Raw genomic sequence first — 18585 nt, forward strand, 5'->3', positions numbered from 1 at the left:
CCCCCCAAAAATATATCTACAGATCAACTACATACCTGATTAAATACTTTTAAATATATGAACGTTAAATTTATCAGTAGTTAAATATATATGAGTTATCCTAAAAAGTGAAATATAGCCTGCAAAGCTATGTTGACAATGAGTAAAGAGTCAGTACTTATCAAACGCACAAAGCGATGATACCAAATGCTAAAAAGCTATTTTTAGAGGGTGTTTTGGCGGTGAAATCAATGAAACATTCAACCCACCACGAAACTTGATGGTCCATCAGAAGACCGAGGGAACCCCTCCCCCCCTCTACTTTTGAAAGAGAAAATGGAAGATGAACCAGTCTACGACGTTCCCCATTTCAAACAATGACCCATGTCCACTGCGCATTTTTTGTGCGGGGGGGATAGTCGGAGAAGGGGGTCTGACTGAAAGAAAGAAGTAACAAGGTCAAGGTGAAGGGGAAAAGTTTTGATTAGAGGATTCAGAGTCTTGGTTGTTTCTTTTATTTTTTATTTATTTTTTTTTTTTTTTTTTTGAGTTTAGAAGTAAAAACTAAAAAAAAGAGAAGGACTAAAAAGTTTGTGTCTTAGAATTTCAGGGCGGGATTTGTCCCGACGGTCCCCACCCTGTCTACGGCCCTGGTCCTACTAGCCTTGAAGAGACCATCATGAATTTAAGTGCTAATAAACCAAATTGTACTATGCTTTTTCACAGAAGCTTGGGAATACTAATTCCAGAACCCAGATGTTAAGAAAACCATGAACTACATTGGAAGGTCAGCAAGTGATGCTTCTAAAATTACATTAATGCACAAAAATTCCAAGAAGTTAAAAAAGCTAAATATCTGAGAGCAAAATCAGTCGTCACTTTTTTTTTTTCTTTGGTAATGTAAAATAGAACAAGACAAATTTATGCTCAATGCTTTTTTCATTCTACTTTGATGGCTAGTTGTTTTTAAAGGTAAATGAGAATTGATCTTATTCCAATTACAATCTTTCAAGTTGAGATACCTCACGCAAAAGCTTTATAAAAACAATGTAAAATACTTACATCTGCTTCAGGTACAAGTCTATAAATTCGTAAAACAGTAGCTCCAGCTATAACTAGGTTTTGTTCTTGATGATTGTAGAAATTACAATAGATGCAATGTTCAACAGTAGTGGGAGGGTGAATTTGTTTGCAAAAGGAATATATGTTTGATGCCATGTCTACTTTATGATTAAATCAAATACAATTGCCTACAATGAAATAAAATAAACATTTTATTGTAAAAGTTATTTTATCCTAAAAAAAAAATTTAAAATAGGCTTAAGCACAAAATTTAATTTTAAGTACTTCTTGTGCATTTTGAAACTACTGCATACTGCATTCAAGCAAAAGAAATTCCTCTCATAAAAAATTAAATAAGTAAAAAAATCAATGACTAAACTTTAATATGTGAAATGTGTGTAAAATGAAATATGCAACAGCACAATAAAGACAAAGAGAACAAGCATTTTTTTTTTCAGAATGCATTTATTTAATTTTTTTTATGAGAGAATTTTCTTTATTTTACAGTTTAATAATCTCAGGCAATACAATCAAAACAAAATTTCAACAAGAACATTCCAAATATAAATACAATATGGTAACCATTCACGCAAAACACTGCAGACAAGAAAAATGCAGTATCACAAAGAGTTGTATATTATTATTATATAAAGATAAACACAAGAAGCTACTTTATAAGACAATGTATGTATTCATTAGTTCTTATGAAAATAGAATATAATAAAATTCAAAATATAAGAAAAGAATCAAGTCTGGGTTTTAATCAAATCGGTACCACGTATAATCTTGTTGACCATTTTCTCAAAACCAAAATTATCGCTGAGTGAAGTTGTCGAAACTTGTCCTACTCATTCTATAAATGACAGTAAAGGTTGAGATGCTTGGCAAAATTTTTTAACTCGATTCTCATTTGGCGATAATTCTGGATTTGGTCGACAGGATTATACCCTACCAATAAATCAAAATAATAATCTTACAAGATTGAATTATTTTTATTGCTTATCAATTGTTTCACATACTAAATATGCATCTTTTCAAAAAACAAGAGAAAAAGCAAAATGATCTCTTTTGTATATTTTTACTTTTAAAGTTTTTAATGCCATTTCATTCCTTGTTTTTTCTTTTCTTTTTCCCTTATGGCAAAGTACAGGATATTGTGAGAAATTTTTCTTTTCAGTAAATTGATGTGTATGATGACAACCCCAAAAATTTTATTAGTTAGTTTTAATTCAACTCTAAAAGAGGACGATTTGTAAAATTCCAATTCTTTTATGAAAACTACAGTGTTCATCAAGTGGAAAAGTCATTTGTTTTATTAATTAAAGATGCAACCAGATTTTCAAAAGTACATGACAGGCAATATTTAATAAATAAAATTATTCATATGCTGCTCTGAATATGTTGCCTAATTTAGGCACCCTACTGGAACAAAACACAAACAGCCAATTTCGCTCCTGTCGAATCTCAAAAAACTCCTCATGGTTTCAACCACTCAGTTACTCTTGAAGTTACTGAAAAAAAGGTTGGCAACCCTATGTGTGTGTGTATATATATATATATATATATATATATATATACCTACATAACAGTAACACTCACAAGTTTCTGTTTCGACAAGACTTCTCGTCAGTGCTGTTGACATAGCCAATGCTATCTTAACAATAGAAATGAACCTTATTGATTCCAACAAGATCTAAATAAATTACTGCTAAGACAAACTACATTTGTGATCCCAATCTTATTGCACTTACAAATAATGCTATTTGCTTTTTGGATAAGATAAGCTTATTTTAACGAGGTTCGACTGTATATTATTGGCTAGTTGCACGGCTGCCAAGAGCCAATGGGGGCTCCTTATCCGTTTGGTTACTGGGCCCATTTGGTATATTTTTGCTTTAGAATTTTTCAAATTCAAGGTTTTAACAACTTTTCAAAATTTTCAAGTATTTGAAAAGATTTTTTTTTATTCAAGCATACTTTTCATTTTCTTAGGTATGAATGATGCAGTTTTCGGGAGTCGCAGGCTTCCAACAAAGCGGGGCCCTAAGATAAAACTTTTTTATAAAGGTCAAGACTCGTAATTTTTCTAAGTGGCCAGTGGCCACTAGACCCATCACTTAGTGGCCATCACTGTCGCATAGTTTTGAAGTACAAAAGGGGGAGGGAGGTAATTCTTACTACTTTCATGAAAAAAATTAATGAATAGAACTTTGCACATTCTAAAATAGAATTATTCTCAATACCTGTTTGTTTATATATAGAGAATTTAAGTTAAAATAGGTTTTAATTTTTTTTTTTTTTTTTTTTTCAAAAAAGGTATGATTGAATAAATAAAGGAGAAGTCCCCAGGAAACTGCCTTTTAGATAAAACAGTTTTAGTTTATAGCAAAACCTTCATGTAGTAATAAGGATCAAATACAATAATTGTGCAGATAAAATGTTAAACTTATCAAGAAAAAAAAAAAAAAAAAAACAAGATTAATTGCAAATTTTATGTTATTTTCAATAGTTTTCATTGAAATAAATATCCAATTTTGTTTTCGGAAACCTAGGCAAAAAATAATCTTGACTACTTTCTTCTTGCAAACGACCAAGCAGTGTGATTACATGAAAATTTTAAAATAGATTTTTAAATTTGTTAAACAGAAATAATCTTAGCTTAAAATCCTTAAAAAACTACAATTTAGAGGATATCGTCAGTTTTTAACATCTTAGCATCTAAAGCAATTTTGATTATTTTGAAGATAAAATTTTGCATTTTTCAAGAAAATAATTAAGAATTATCCAAAAAAGAAATAGAGCATATTTGGCTTTTTTTTTCCAGCAGTGCATGAACATCCAACTCCATTTTTGGAAACTTCACTTAAAAAGTCGTGTGTACCGTATTTTCGGGAATAAGCACCGCGGCGCATACAAGAAAATAAGTAAAAAAATTGCCGGTGCGGTGCATGCAGTCTACCCCCCCCCCCCAAGTTAAAAAAATCCAAGTTTTTAAAAAGCGTTGAGAATGCTGCCACTAGATGGCACCACATCGTCCTGCTGCAGGCAGGTAGCACAGCAAAACTATTAACGAGGAAACGTCAGTCACGTCAAAGTAAGTTAGTGCTTCAATATTTTTTATCCAACTTGAAACAGCTTTTCTCAATGTTCTTTTTTGCTTCTGATTTCTATTTTAAATCTTTTAATAATGATTGTTTTCAAATGTCAAAATAAGCAGTAAAAATGATTTTTTAAAAGAAATGGGTGAAAAAATACGATTTAATATACTTCTATATGTTTCAAGAACTTTATCCATTATTGTTCGATATTCAAATGTTGACCTTTGTTGTTTCTACGTCGATCGATATTTTTGTGATACTTGGGGCAGAGAGTGACATTGACGAAGCACTGAGGAGAAGGATCCGAGTCCCTCCTCTAGATAAACAATCAATATCTCCTCCAAAAGTAAGAACATTATATTTACAGTAAAGTAAACATAGTTTCGTTAATTAAAAATATTTCTCTTATTTGCATTTCTTTCCAGCTTTCTTTACTACTAATTGTGCTTTTAAGTTGGTTAATGTTGGGTGCGGTGCTTATACCAGGTTGGTGCATACATTAAAATTATTTATTCCTTGAGAATATATTCCGATGCTGCGCTTACTCCCAAAAATACACTACTCCCATCTAGGAAATGACCAAATATAAAGACTATCCAAAAATTAAGATATAAATTTTTGAATTTGTAGCATAAAAATCATTCAAAAAGTAAAAAATCCCCATGAAACTAAAATTTAGTTGAAAAGTTTTTAGCACATTTGTGTCTAAATCAATAAGGAGCAAGAAAATAATTCAAAATAATTAGTGGCGACCGAGAATCTTCACCTTTACTTGTTTAGCTTATAGATAAATTTGGCCCTACACATGCGTTAATGTAAAAAATTGAAAAAAATAAGAGCAAATACTTTTTAACCTTGGCACAAAAAAACGAATGAAATGCTATAAAAAAAACAATAAGCTTGTCGATAATTCCAACTCAAAAAAAAAACAACTTTTGTTTGGATGTATTCTTGCTAAATATGATTTGTATTATACTGTTTCTCCCGGAACAAAGAAAAGGGGCAGGGAGTTTTGAGACACTTTTGTAATTTAAACGGTGCTTTTTTTACATTTTGATAAACTATGCGCATACGAAATCCAAGTATTTTTCAATAGTACAGCAATTTCTAGTAGAAATGTTGCATCAGTAACAGCTGCATTTTCTTATGATTTATACATTTTTGTAATTAAGTTCCTGAATAAATATTTTTGCTGCATGCACTTATTTTACTTTCTGACAGTGGGGTGCGGTCCACCCAAGCAAACCAAGCCTGCTTGGATTGCTATCATAATACTTACTTTTTCATCAGTCTCTTCTCACTGGATGGTTGGTGATGTTGGTTGTAATGACAGCAACCCAGGGGTGCAATTGGGCTCAAGTAAAATTTTCTGAAGACAGTGGGGAATTTTCGGAAGCTGAGAGGAAGCTTGCAGCCCCCCCCCCCCCTTTCCCCGTCAAAACTCTTCCAATCTACACAGAAAAAACATTGCAAAAAAATCATTTAAATGTTTTTCATTTATTTATTAATTTTTCTGTTTTATAATGTGTTGTCAGCCCAAAACTTTTGGATCAAAAAAAAAACCCTGCAATAACCCTTCATTCATGTTTCTGCTTGGATTAGGGATTGTTGAATTTCTATGGTTTGCTATTTGCCAGATGGGAGAAATGTGCATGGGAGATCTTGGTCGAGCTACTCGCAGGTTTTACTCATTTTGAGGAACAAGAAAAAAAATACCATACTCATATTTCATGTCTTCAACAAACATAAAAAAGCAAATTATTATTTTTTCAATTTCTCTTTTGGAGTGCCAAACTGCTTGGTTTCGTCAGGCAGACCGCACGTCAAAGCTTTCTGAAACCCCCTTAAAAATATATATTATGCCATTATGAATATATAAGTATATTATACAATTATATACACACACACACAAAGGGTTACTGCTGACTTGTTAATATTGCTCAAAACTGAAAAGCAGGATGCACACATTAAAAAAAGGTCATTAAAATGTGAGAAAGCTTCATGAAATGATGTAATTCACACAGATATTTAAATTCAAACAATCATTCTAACTATTTTTTTTTCTCAGTTTAAAGAGCCTATTTCTGTAAGGAAAGGACTCAGCCATATCTTTCCCTGGGGATCCAGGTTGAATTAATAATTTCTGTGAGGACAAGAATATCACGTAATATATTTAAGTTTAAGCTATTACATATTGATGCATGAATTTATTAGCAACTTAATTAAACAGGGTACCATAGAAACGAAAAAATACATTAACATATTGCATTAAAGCTTTATTCAAATGCTTGCTTTTCCATCATAAGCAAGAATTAGGTTTAAAAAAAAAAAAAAAAAAAAAAAAAAAACAGGAGTATTTCTGGCTAACATGCACAATATTATGTAAATGAATCAAAATATCTCGGGATAATCAGAACACTGGTTTCAATTCAAAAAAATGGCAGCCCTATGTCCAAACACAATAACAGAACGCAATAGATCTGAAAGTGTGATACAATTGATATCACTACTAAGTTTACAAACATGGGTAAGTTACAAGTAAAAGTAAATAGCAAGTTGTTTGTTTCTAAAACCAGTCTGTAAAATATTGACTTTTCAGTTTAGGTATCTCACTTGGTTTGGCAACATTTTAATTAAAGTTACTTAAAAATTAAGTTTACGAGGTTGTTTCTCTTTTTCTAATTTTAATGGAACTTTTAATGTTTATTCATGACTTAATATATTTACTTAGCTGATGATTTTGATATGTTAATGGAGCATTTTGGGCTGATTTGGAAAATTATCTTAATAGGATTTTTAATGTTACATTTCATATTTTCTTTCTTTACTCAGCAGATTATTTTACTTTTGATGGCTTAAATTAATTGTTAAGGGCATTATTTTTCATTGAAATAAAACTCATAGTTTTGTTCCAATCCATTAAAAAGACAAAATCTATGTTGCTAATTAAGTAGGTTTTATGTAACTTAATCCAAATATGGCAAATAAATAGAATGAAAAATAATCGCCAAACTTTAAAATGCGCCATGACATACCTATATAACGGAAAAGCAGCAGAACAACTTCTTCAGCATGGATATTATTTTAAACTAGGCCTTTACTTCTTATATTTTGCATTAATCTTCCCTCTCATCAAAAAATTTCAATTCTCCCCTCCCCCATTCAAGAAATAACTCAGTGGTCTGCTATATCTCATCTGTTAAACTCCAGTCCACATGATATCTGAAACAAAATATTATTGGAACTTAGAGATACATTTCTTTTCCTTATTTTACTGTTGTGGTTTCCAAACAGTTAAAGCAAGTGTTTCTGTATTTTTTTCTTTTCTTATTTTTTGGAAGACGCAAAAAAATTAAATACAACAAAGTGTGTAAAATAACAAGAGGCAACTGTTAAAAAGTCAGTAATCCAACGTTATTAAGCACAAAACTTGCAAATGATTGCAGACACGTGTTTCGGTGTTACAAGGAACACCTTTTTCAATGCAAAGAAGTGTGAGCTTTTGGATGAAAAATCATCCGAGAATCATCTTTTTTCGGATGACTTTTCATCCAAAAGCTCACTTCTTTGCATTGAAAAAGGTGTTCCTTGTAACACTGAAACACGTGTCTGCAATCATTTGCAAGTTTTGTGCTTAATAACGTTGGATTACTGACTTTTTAATTCTCAGCACAAAGGTATTTATTCTTTATTTAAGAGGCAACTGTATTAACATCCCAGTATTCCAGAGTATTAAACCGAAATAAAATCTTCTCCCTTTTGCCAATGCAAAGATAAATAAAGCAACAATCGAGAAGATAAATGAAAAATTAAGGATGAAAACAAATCCAATTCATTGTTATCTGCACAACAAAGCATTATAAATCATTATACTTTTACAGGAAAGAAATTACAACTCATATTCTTAAATTATATGTTTCCTGAAAATACTGGTACACATTTAACGTGAAAAACTCTATATTTTTAAATGTATAACATATGAAAATATTGTGGTTGAATTTTATATCAAATCACAACATAATTTAGACTAGATTTTAGCCCAACTCAAAACACTATGTTTGCTATAGGGCAAAATAAAGTAACAAAGAAAGCATGAAAGCCATTAAGAACATAAAAACTAATTTTAGTTGGATAAATTTGAATTGAGGTTTCAAACCAATAAGTAACAGATTTTAATGAAAGACAGAACATAAAAAAAGCAATGTTAGCATTTTAAGGATATTGTTTTCAACACATTAGACTTTACTATACCATCAATAAAAAACAAGCATTTTCAGTCTATTGCAATGGTACACACTAGAAGTCAGGTAAAATAGAGCAACATTATTTTAAAAACTTTTCGAGCACATGTGCATCAGCTGGCTCAATTCGTTTATAATAATGCGACTTGGTTTCAACTATTTCAAATCCGAATTTTTTATAAAACTCGATAGCACTGTCGTTATTCACTTGAACATGCAGGAATATACTGTCAAATTTACCATCTTCTTTCACATAATTTAAAATATGTTCCAACATTTTCGTGCCAATTCCTAATCGCCGATAGGGTGCCAGACACCCTAATGTCATGATGTACAATTTCCTACAGTTATCAAAAGCATCGACTCTACAACAAACAGCACCAACTACAATATCATTGTAGTAAGCTAACTTGGCTAGCTCACCAGCAACTAGAATATCTTTGTAAAATTTGTCGTTGTAACTAACAGGAAAAACTACTTGGTTCAGTCTTTTCAGCTGTCGTATGTTATGCGGGGTAACGTCGCCAAGTTCAATTTTGCCACTTTTGTAGGAACAGGAGTAGGAATTTTGCGTTTGGTAATCTTCAATCATTATCGTTTCACGTATTTTGAAGATACTTTAGGCACTAAGAAAAAATATAGAAGATCGACAAAACTGAAGAAAGGCGATGGTATTGAAAATTCTCAGCAAGAGCTACACTTTATAAATCACTAGAAGAAAACAATTTGCAATTTTCTGAAAGTAAAATTCTTTGTTGAAACAAAAATTACAAAAAATTTGAAATTAATTTTAATAAATAAACAAAATTAAACGTACTAAATTATAAAGCATGTACCGGCCAAAACATCCATTTTTCTTGGAAAATTTCTAGGACGCTGTTGCCAGATATAAAATGAAATAGTAGTCAGTGTTAAAAACTAGAGGCTTGGCTGTAACCTACGAGGATCTGCTGTTGGTTTTCATCTTCGTAGGCTACGGCTTGGCTTGCAGAAAAAAATGCAGGGATGGGATTTGAGACTCGCCCCAAAATTTTTTCCACATTGAAGTCCTAAACTTGTAATTGTTGTCTGTATTTGATGACATTAGATGAAGGGATGAGTTCGGGGATTTTCCCCCCTTTGAAATAAAAGGCATACGGGGGAAAGATATGCAGGGCCGGATTAAGCAGAAGTAGCAAATGCTACGGGCCCCGCGCAGCGAGAAAAAATTCCAGAAAAAAAACTACTTTTCGTATTTTAACTCGTTTAAATTTCTCTCTACCTTTCTCGTTTTGTTTATATTTAGCTTTTCTAAATGCTCAGGTAAATTAAAAGAAATTTCTCCCAATTGAAGTTTTATAAAAACGCAATATTTTAGTTGATCTTTCTTAGTGGGAGAAGAAAAAGCTCCGGTGGGTCAGAAAAGTTTCAAAACTGACCTAAAAATTACCATTTTAGGCAAAGTTTGGAGAACGGAGAATTGGGTTTTCTCTGGATTTTTTTTTTTTTTTTTTTTTTTTTTTTTCAAAATGAAGTCAATTTTAAAGGTATCTTAGGAAATTTAAGGGAGTTAGGGTCCTAAAACTTTCAGATTTCAAGCCTTAAAAAAAAGAAAGTTTTGGTTGTTTCACATTAGAGGAAAGAAGAAGGGGTTCTTTCCTGAAATTGTGCTCAGAACTGAAGTCAATTTCAGGCTATCTTTGGAAGGAAAGGGTTTGAGGGATCGACCCATGGTATAGCTGAAAACAAAACTTCAAGCTATGTGGGAAGATTAGAGAAAGGGATGAAGGTCTGAACTCCCCCAGAAACAATTCTGACTTCAAGTTTCAAAACGTGGTCAGGACCGTCGCCATAGGGGGGTGAGGGGGGTGTCTCACCCTCCCAGTGATTTCATCCAGTCCGGCAAAATCAGTTCATAAGTCGGCATTTTCAATGTTTCGGAATTTCAAAGCTTAAATTGACAGAAAGTTAAAAAAAAAAAAGTTATCATATTCATACTATACATCTAACCTTTTCATATTTTGCGCAAGAGAAAATAATGAATGGTGTCTCCGTTTACATTCAGTTTTACATTGCTCACACTATGCCTCACTCACACTATGAGATTGCTTAGTTTGCGAATGCTCATTTTGCCGAGACAATAAGCGTCCACTCAGAAAATTCCGCTAGAGTCGGCATTTTTTCTTTTTCAGTTGATTCTGTATTCTAAATCTTTGAGCAAAGTAGTATGTAGCTTGACCATGTGCACGTTTTCACCTTTTATTGAAAAAGGAAAAACCAAAACACATGTATATTTTGCGTACTGACGACTATTCATCTGAAAGCCCACTTGAAAGACATATAATCAATTCGCCGACTGCTAACTGCACAGTATTTTCAATTTACCGACATTTACTTGAACAAAGTATTATTTTGCCGACACTATATATCCAGAAACACCCCAAACTTAAATTCTTGGGGAAAATCCTCAATTTTCCGAATAATAAAATACGGATATGCAATGCACACATGAGAAGGGACATTCAGGAATTTTTAAAAATGCAATAATGTCTTAAAATTTGGCCGAATAAGGACTTTTATGGAGGCCACTGGGACCTCCCAATGGACGCCGCTTTCCTGTACTCAATCGGCAATTTCAGCTACAATCAGCAATTTTTACTTTTAGAGAGAATTCAAAGTTCACTATATCTTTGATAAAATTTAAATGGAAGTGCATTTTTACATTTTCTCATTTTAACAAACTTACAATGCAAATCATGAGTTCTAATAAGTGTTTATGGTGTAAATTTTAAAAAGATTATTCAATCTTAAAATATTATTTAGAAATACCTGGGAAGCTGTATCACACATTAAGATTGCCTGTGAGCAGCCGAGATGTAAGATTCAAATATTTTTTTTCAAAATAGAAACTATAGAAACCCACGGAAAGTCTCAGTTTAAAAACACAACTACATTAATAAACATGATAGCTTTGGACAGTGCACAGTGGACACATTTATAAAATTGAATCATCAATAAAAAATTCACAGCAAAGTGGAGAAATACAAAGGGTGCCGAAATGATAAAAAAAAATTAAAATAGAGAGAAAGGTTTTATTACAACATAAAGTCCCATTGGCATGTATTTTAAGTGTTTGATTTTGAAACAAACTTCTGAATACACATTTAGCACCATTTCCCCTTTTTCTAGGCTAACGGATAAAAACTAAAATAGTATTCTACTCGCAGGGGTTATGCCGATTTGTCGACCACACAAGTTTATTGTGTAACTAAAGCAAGACGTTTGTCCGCCAATTATAACATTTAGAAATGCCGTCGTGGAGACGGCGTGGCGTAATCGCGTGTAGGGATGACATTAGAAACGTCAGACCTTCAGGGGTCTTTTCTGTTAAAGACCTTTCTCTGGAATCTGGAACTAGGAGCTCGAGGGAAAATTAGAGAAGAGTTGGATCAACTGTTGTTGTGTGCTCAGGGGCTTAGGACGGTCTGTCCGACCCCCGCTGTGTGAACTTTCTGCTTGAAGAATGAAAAAGAAGGTAATTGGCGTTGGAGCCTTGAAGAGATACAAGTGCATTGAGTTTGTCCGGCTCCCGAGTTTGGCAGAAGACTTGAGTGACTATCCTGCATAGTTATTTTATTCATTATGAATTCCAAAAAAAGACTAGTTAAAGTTTTGAACTTCATTCGCATTTGGATGAACAATAATTGTCATTGTGGCAAGTAAGGAAAAATCTGAAAAAGCATTTTACTTGAATTTGAGGGGAAAAAAAAAAAAAAAAAAACGCTTATTGAAATGCAGTAGAAAAGGTATGATTATTTTAACTAATATTTTCAAAGCATTATTTTAACCTTTCCCCATTTATTTAAGTATATATATATATATATCTTCCGTTAAATATTGAAACCTAAGAGTTCTAAGTAAGTTGCTGGGATGAAAAAATTGGTGTGAAAAGTTTCAAAAAAGAAAAGAAGGAGGGGGGGGGGGGGGCAAATGAATGTTTTTTTTTTTTTTTTTTTTTTTTTTTGCTGTAAAATTTCAGAAGAAAATGCAATCTTAAAATATTATTTAGGAACATTCGAACATGTACATCATTAAAATTACCATTTACCAAACCAAAGACAGCTGAAATACGTTTCAAATATTTTTTTAACCAATAGAGAAAATGAATAGCCAAAGCGTTATAGAATTACATAACAAGTTTCAATTAAAAAATAAACATGATAGCTTCCTAGGACACACCCGTACAAAAATAAAGAAAATATGTTTCAAATAGAGGAAAAGATTCAAACTCTTGTATAGAAAAGTCACACCAGTAACTCTAATGAGTGTTTAAAAAATGAGTTATAAAAAATTTACGTACAATGAAAGTTATCAAGAGATTCAGGATTCCTGATATCTAAATAAAGTAAAAAAAAGTTATCTTATTAGGTATCACTAAAAAATACCACCTGTATTCAAAACGTTAAACGTTTAACCCTACCTCAATTTAAAATATAAAAGCTTTAAATTATCTTAGTCTGTAAGTTCAAAATGTTAACAGATTGTTTTAAGATTGCATAATTTTGTACTTTAAACAATTAAAAACATTAGAGTGAAAATTGAAAATTTCGTCGTGAAAAACTAAAACAGCTAAAATGTTTTTTAAAAAGAAAATCTGGAGGAGGATCTCCTACCTTTTTTTCTTTTAATAAATAAAATGATTTAGGGAAGTAGCTTAGGAGAGAGGGACGGAGGAATGGCAGAACCTAACCATTTTCTTTTATCTTATATGGTAATGAAATGTAATCTAAGTTGCGTTTTTAAAAACTTACTGCAGGAGGGCCCTATGACATCAGCGAAGATCGTCTGAAACGTCTTTTTTTTTTATTCAATTTCAGAAAGTTGTCGCGAGAGAGAGCCTCTGAACCTCGTTTACCACAAATGGCCTACAATGGCACTTTTAAGACCTCAATTTTCAAAAAAATTTCGAGCGAAATCACTTCGCATCACCTTCTCCTAACATCACCAATAGTCGTTTAACGTTTAAAACTACAGTAAAACCTGTAAAGTTGACCACCCTTGTAAGTTGACCACCTGTCTATGCTGACCGTTTTTATCAGGAACGGAACTAGCCCTATCTCATATAATGAAGGAAAACCTCTGTAACTTGACCACCTCTCTATGTTGACCACCTGTCTATCTTGACCACTAATGTACGCCAAATTTGGTCTGGAGTATTGTAAAAAACCCTTTGTAAGTTGACCACTTGGTTTATTTTTTTAAACTTTCTTCAGCATATTATTTTATTTTATTATTTATTTATTTATAATAATTTTTTTTTTTTTTTGATAGTTTTCAAAGAATGCTTTTAATGCTTTGATGACATACTAGCATTTTACTAACTAAACAGCAGCATAAAAGCTTATGCTGCTCTTTATTCTCAAACTTGTTTTTCATTTGTTGTTCTATATGAGATAGCTTTTTGTACTCTGTTCAATGAAAATAGGTGTCAGTAGAAAAGTTCAAAGTTTTTTCTTTCAGTTGCAATATGTTGTGGCAACACAGGAATTCTGCTAAAAAGAGCAGGCCCTTATCAATACATTTTGGGCCCCCCTGCAACAAAATATGTAGGGCCCCTTGCTAGCTGCCAGCAGTGTTTATTTGTAAAGCGAATAAGCCTTAGTACTAGTTTTTTTTTTTTTTTTTTTCTATTCTTCAATTTCTAGAGCTGTTAGCCCCTTTAAAAACGCGGTTCCCTCGCACTGCGGGTACGCAGATCTGGGCCTGCTAATGAGTAATGAGTAAAGTTACATGTTTCTGGTGCAAGGGATTAAGAGATAGGACATTTTAATTTTGCCTTTATGAACTGGGAGAGTCGAACTTGTTGCTTTTTGTGCTATAAGTTTTACATAAAAAGGCTTCAAAAAGAAAGTTAGTGGGACTTGAGATTAATTAAAAGTATGAAAGATTAAAAGTAATTGAAAATGGAGAAAGCCAGAGAAAATTAGCTGGCATATATGGAATTTCTAAAACTAGTGTTTAATACAGTTAAAAACAAGGGAAAAATAGCAAAGTATTGGATTGGAATTTTTTAATTATTGTTTCACTTTCAATAATGTTAAACAATGAAAGTGGAGTTGAACAGAAAGAGTAAGGGTGAATTCCTCAAAAAAAAAAAAAAAAAAATGAATACATGGTGCAAAAAATGACAAAAAAAAAAGTACCGCCCTTTATAAGTTGACCACCTGTCTAAGTTGACCGCCAAAGTACTGCACCGCGAGTGGTCAACTTACACAGGTTTCACTGTATATGTTTAGAACTACAATTCAAAAAACGCTTGGGGAAACACTCCCATCCTCCTTTCTTAAATCCTGTGGTGTAGCAAAGATTCTGTTTCGAAAGAGGCCCAGGTTCTTAGGTTCTTACCTCAAGGAGATTATCACATTAATTATTTTTCATTGAATTGCTGAATTGGTTTCATTATAGATTATGCTAATTATTTATATCTGCTTATTATTAATTAATAGTTGTTTAAAACTCCAATACACTCCTATTTGTTAAGTCTGGGTATTTTAAAAAAGTGATAAATAACCTCAAAATTTATGCATGAGTCATATGCTTAACTAGAGGACAGAAATGCTGACATGTTTTCTCCTTCAGTATTTCTGAATGTGGTGTTTGGGAACTGACTCTGCAAAGGCTATGTTTTGCTAAGTTGGATGAGGGGGAGGAGTGGAAGGTCTTACCTAAAATTGTTTAAAACTTAAAACCAGAAAACCGCATTTTTGAAAACATTACGGAAGTGCTTGGTAATCGGGGGGCTCGCCCCCGAAAATCTTCCGAAATTAATAAAAGCCGAAAAACAAGGTTTAGGCTCTCTTTGATGTCCAAGAAGGGTTATGCCCTCGGTTCCTCTCCCTGGGCGCTAGGCCCCTCCCCTGGCTACGCCGCTACCCAAATCTATCAAAGTTGTCTAGAGAATTTTTTTTTTTTTTTTTTTTCAAGACTTACGATCTTAAAATTTTTCCGTGGGGCAGCCCCCGAACATCATCGCAGAGATCGCGTAAAAATACATTTTTCGAACATCATTTGCAGAAAATTTACGGGGAGAGTCTATGAAACCCACTCTTTTCCCCACAACACTAGAAATATGTCATTCCCCTCTCCTTTCCTTAATATCACCAATGGTGGTCTATGATTGCTTTTCTGGAACTTTAATTTCACAAAATCGCCTAGGGAATGCCCCTGAGCCCAAGCGGAACGAAACATGACTTACTATCACCTGTTTAAGTCTTCAGTTTCGAAAAATTTCCTGAGCCTGCTCTCCCCCTAACATCGTCAAAGACTGTCTAAAGTTTCATTTTTATAATCTTCAGGGGCAGAAACCTCCGAACACCACTTTTTCTAGCCCAACATTACTAGGATGATATAACTTATTTTGCAAACTATTTCTCTCATACAAAGCAATTCTTCTGATTTGTATACTTAAAATCCCTATTTGTGCGCCATGGAAATGTTCAATCAGAATCAAAGTACTCAAAGATACTAAAACGAATGATTACCATGAGGGTGCCCCCTCCCCCTCAAAAAATTATATACAACATAATTAATTCACCATTATATTATAAAACTTTTTGAGTAGAAAATGTTCTTATGTGTTAAATTTTATATGGATAAAATACGTTTTCTTTTTCTTTTTTTTCGAATTTCCTCAAAACGTCTCCTCCAAAATTCCTTGTAATTCCTCATTGCCATTTTCTCTAGCTAATCTGCCACTGTTCACTGGACATCTGTAAATGCCTACCCTTAGTGCTGGATTTAAAGGGAGGAGGAGACGGGGGTTGCCAAGGGCGGCGACTTCTAGGAGGCGGCAAATTCACACTATTTTTGTTTTTTTTCGTTGAAACTCAATTTTAAAACTTGAAAGATGGATAGGGGCGGCAGTTTCGATATTTGCCCCGCCTCGGAAAAAAATGTAGATCTGTCACTGCCTACCCTCTCCCCTAAAGTATCCTTAAATAGCCTAAAACTGTGTTTTCAAAACTTTAATTTCGAAAAACCTTCGGGGAAGGGCCCCCGAGCCCCCTATCCCTTTCCTTCGCATCAATAAAGATGACATAAAATCTTTGTTTTTCGAAATTTCTATGGAAAAACTCCCGAAAACCACCTTTTCTAGAAAAAAAAAAAAAAGCCCCATATTGACTCCAGCGAAAAAGATGAGAATGAATCCACGATCCTCTTGCTCCTTATATAAACCAAGCCTAAAATCATGATTTTAGTATGCCAATTTCGGAAATTTTCCGGAGGACAGCCAGTGGCGTAGCTAGACCCGACTTTCGGGGGGGGGGGGGTTACTTCTTTTATATATATATATATATATATATAAATCTCGTGTCACGATGTCACGATGTTTGTTCGGGGTAAACTCCGAAACTACTCAACCGATTTTTCTCAAATTTCATATCTATGTGTCATTTGGTCCAACTTAAAAGATAGGATAGTTTATATAATTTTTTATTGCAAATTTCGTATTAATTATGCAATAATAGTGTGAATTAATTGTTTAGTTCTAAAAATTCTTAATAGATGGCGGTGTAAGTTAATTAATCGATATAACTCTAACATCGTATGACTTACTGCTAAAAACACCATGATAAAAAAAAAACTCAGAAATGCTGCTTAGAATTTCCATATAACGTTTCGGGATATTACAGGTTATTATTTACTTCCTGAGAAAATCAACTATATTTTTCAATACGTTTCCTTGAATTGCTACAAATTGCAGATTTCACATCGTTGTGAAAAATATTTTTCCCCACCAGTATCCAGATTAACTAAACGTATTTATTAGGTGTATCGGTTTCGGAGCGATTACGGTTCGTCCAGATTGACTCAACACCCAATGAGTGCGAAAAGATATCTGGATCACGAAGCTTTGCAAGAGTTGCATTCGAGCTACTTGCTTGAGAGTCTGTCGTCACGCTGGCAATGCGTGTATTAATGCTTTGAGAGCTTTCTTAGAAGAGCAGGAAGGTTCCAGGCTATTATATTAAACTTGCGTTAGGCTTCTCTGAAGGTGTGAGAATAATAACTGCCTTTAACCAAGAAGACTACTGAATTCTTCAAAAATATTCCAGGTTAATTTCAGGAAGGTTAATGAATTTAAGCGGAAAACAATTATTTTCTTTATTTTGTTCCCCAAGAGATTTTTAATATCGTTAATTCTTGCAAGATACGTTCGCAACAGAAAATTGCAGTGACAATTGCATCGTCAGGCATTGCTGCTACTTTTTTTAGATGGTAGACGAACAGCACATTCAGCTTTAAAGTTGCCTATTAGATATTCATAACAAACAAAACGCAATGTGTAACACTAAAGAAAAAAAACACGTGGTATGGCTGTAGTGTTGCAAGAGAGTGAAATTATAATTTGGAATAAGTGTACTATGGCTCATGAGTAAAAGCATTTATTCGAAGCACATCCTGGGATTGTGCAAGATTTGAACGGCAACGATAAACTTTTAGGCGAAATCATCTGAATACTGTCTGGGGACTTCCAGCAGACCTTACCAGTTATTCCGATGAAATCAACGCATGTTTAAAACAATCGTTTTTATAGAGTAATGTCGAGATAATGCGATTGGTCATGAACATGCGAGTATAAACGCAAAATAATGTAATCGCACAAGTATTTTCTAAGCAATTGCTGAGTACTGGAAACGGTGAAATTGAACTGTATCAAAATATACAGTACAACAAATAGTCAGACAATTTCTATACTGCCGTTGAGACGAAAAGTGAACTAATTGAGAGTCTATTCCCAGATAAATTTAATTTTTTAAAAATCATAATTGCCTCTGTAATCGCTCTGGTTTTGCAGCAGTTTTGTTTTCGGTAAACATTCCCGAACAGACAGGAATATTTGTGGATCGTCAATTGTCAACTGTCAAATACATATCCTGATGCATGTCGCAAATTGTATTTATTGGTTGCACAAAGTCATTGGGAGTTGACACTTTCTAATGCATGTTTGACATAAGGAGAAACAGACAATTTTGACGACATACTATCCAACACAATCATTATTTTTTAGGAGAAACTATATAACTGTAACGTTTGAAGACGTATTTCATAAAGTTTAACAAACACACAAATGTCCAAATCCAGATTTTACACCGGAGATGAATATGAAGCTTTGGTTTTGACTGAAGGTTTTTGAGTTTCAGTTTCAAATTTGCCACTTAGTT

General features: G+C 33.2%; 3 protein-coding genes across 3 annotated transcripts in view; all 3 read right to left on the reverse strand.

Annotated features, from left to right (window-relative positions):
* Positions 1 to 9219, reverse strand: part of LOC129224228 (cleavage and polyadenylation specificity factor subunit 1-like) — a 34994-nt gene extending 25775 nt beyond the window's left edge. The window contains exons 1-2 of the mRNA XM_054858649.1: positions 9198 to 9219; positions 1042 to 1229 (exon numbers count right to left, since the gene is read on the reverse strand). Coding sequence (XP_054714624.1) covers positions 1042 to 1197 — 156 coding nt within the window. The 5' untranslated portion in view covers positions 1198 to 1229; positions 9198 to 9219. The remainder of the gene's footprint in view (positions 1 to 1041; positions 1230 to 9197) is intronic.
* Positions 1 to 18585, reverse strand: part of LOC129223730 (tubulin-specific chaperone E-like) — a 310220-nt gene that overhangs the window by 263937 nt on the left and 27698 nt on the right. The gene's annotated exons all lie outside the window — the stretch shown is intronic.
* LOC129224229 (N-alpha-acetyltransferase 50-like) lies at positions 7744 to 11209 on the reverse strand. The gene is made up of 3 exons (XM_054858650.1): positions 11189 to 11209; positions 10326 to 10356; positions 7744 to 8920 (listed from the first exon to the last, which is right to left on the reverse strand). Exons 1-3 carry the CDS (start codon positions 11207 to 11209, stop codon positions 8463 to 8465), a joined length of 510 nt encoding a protein of 169 aa, XP_054714625.1. The 3' UTR covers positions 7744 to 8462.

This window comes from Uloborus diversus, chromosome 6 (genome assembly GCF_026930045.1).
Source record: "Uloborus diversus isolate 005 chromosome 6, Udiv.v.3.1, whole genome shotgun sequence".
Lineage (NCBI taxonomy): Eukaryota > Metazoa > Arthropoda > Arachnida > Araneae > Uloboridae > Uloborus > Uloborus diversus.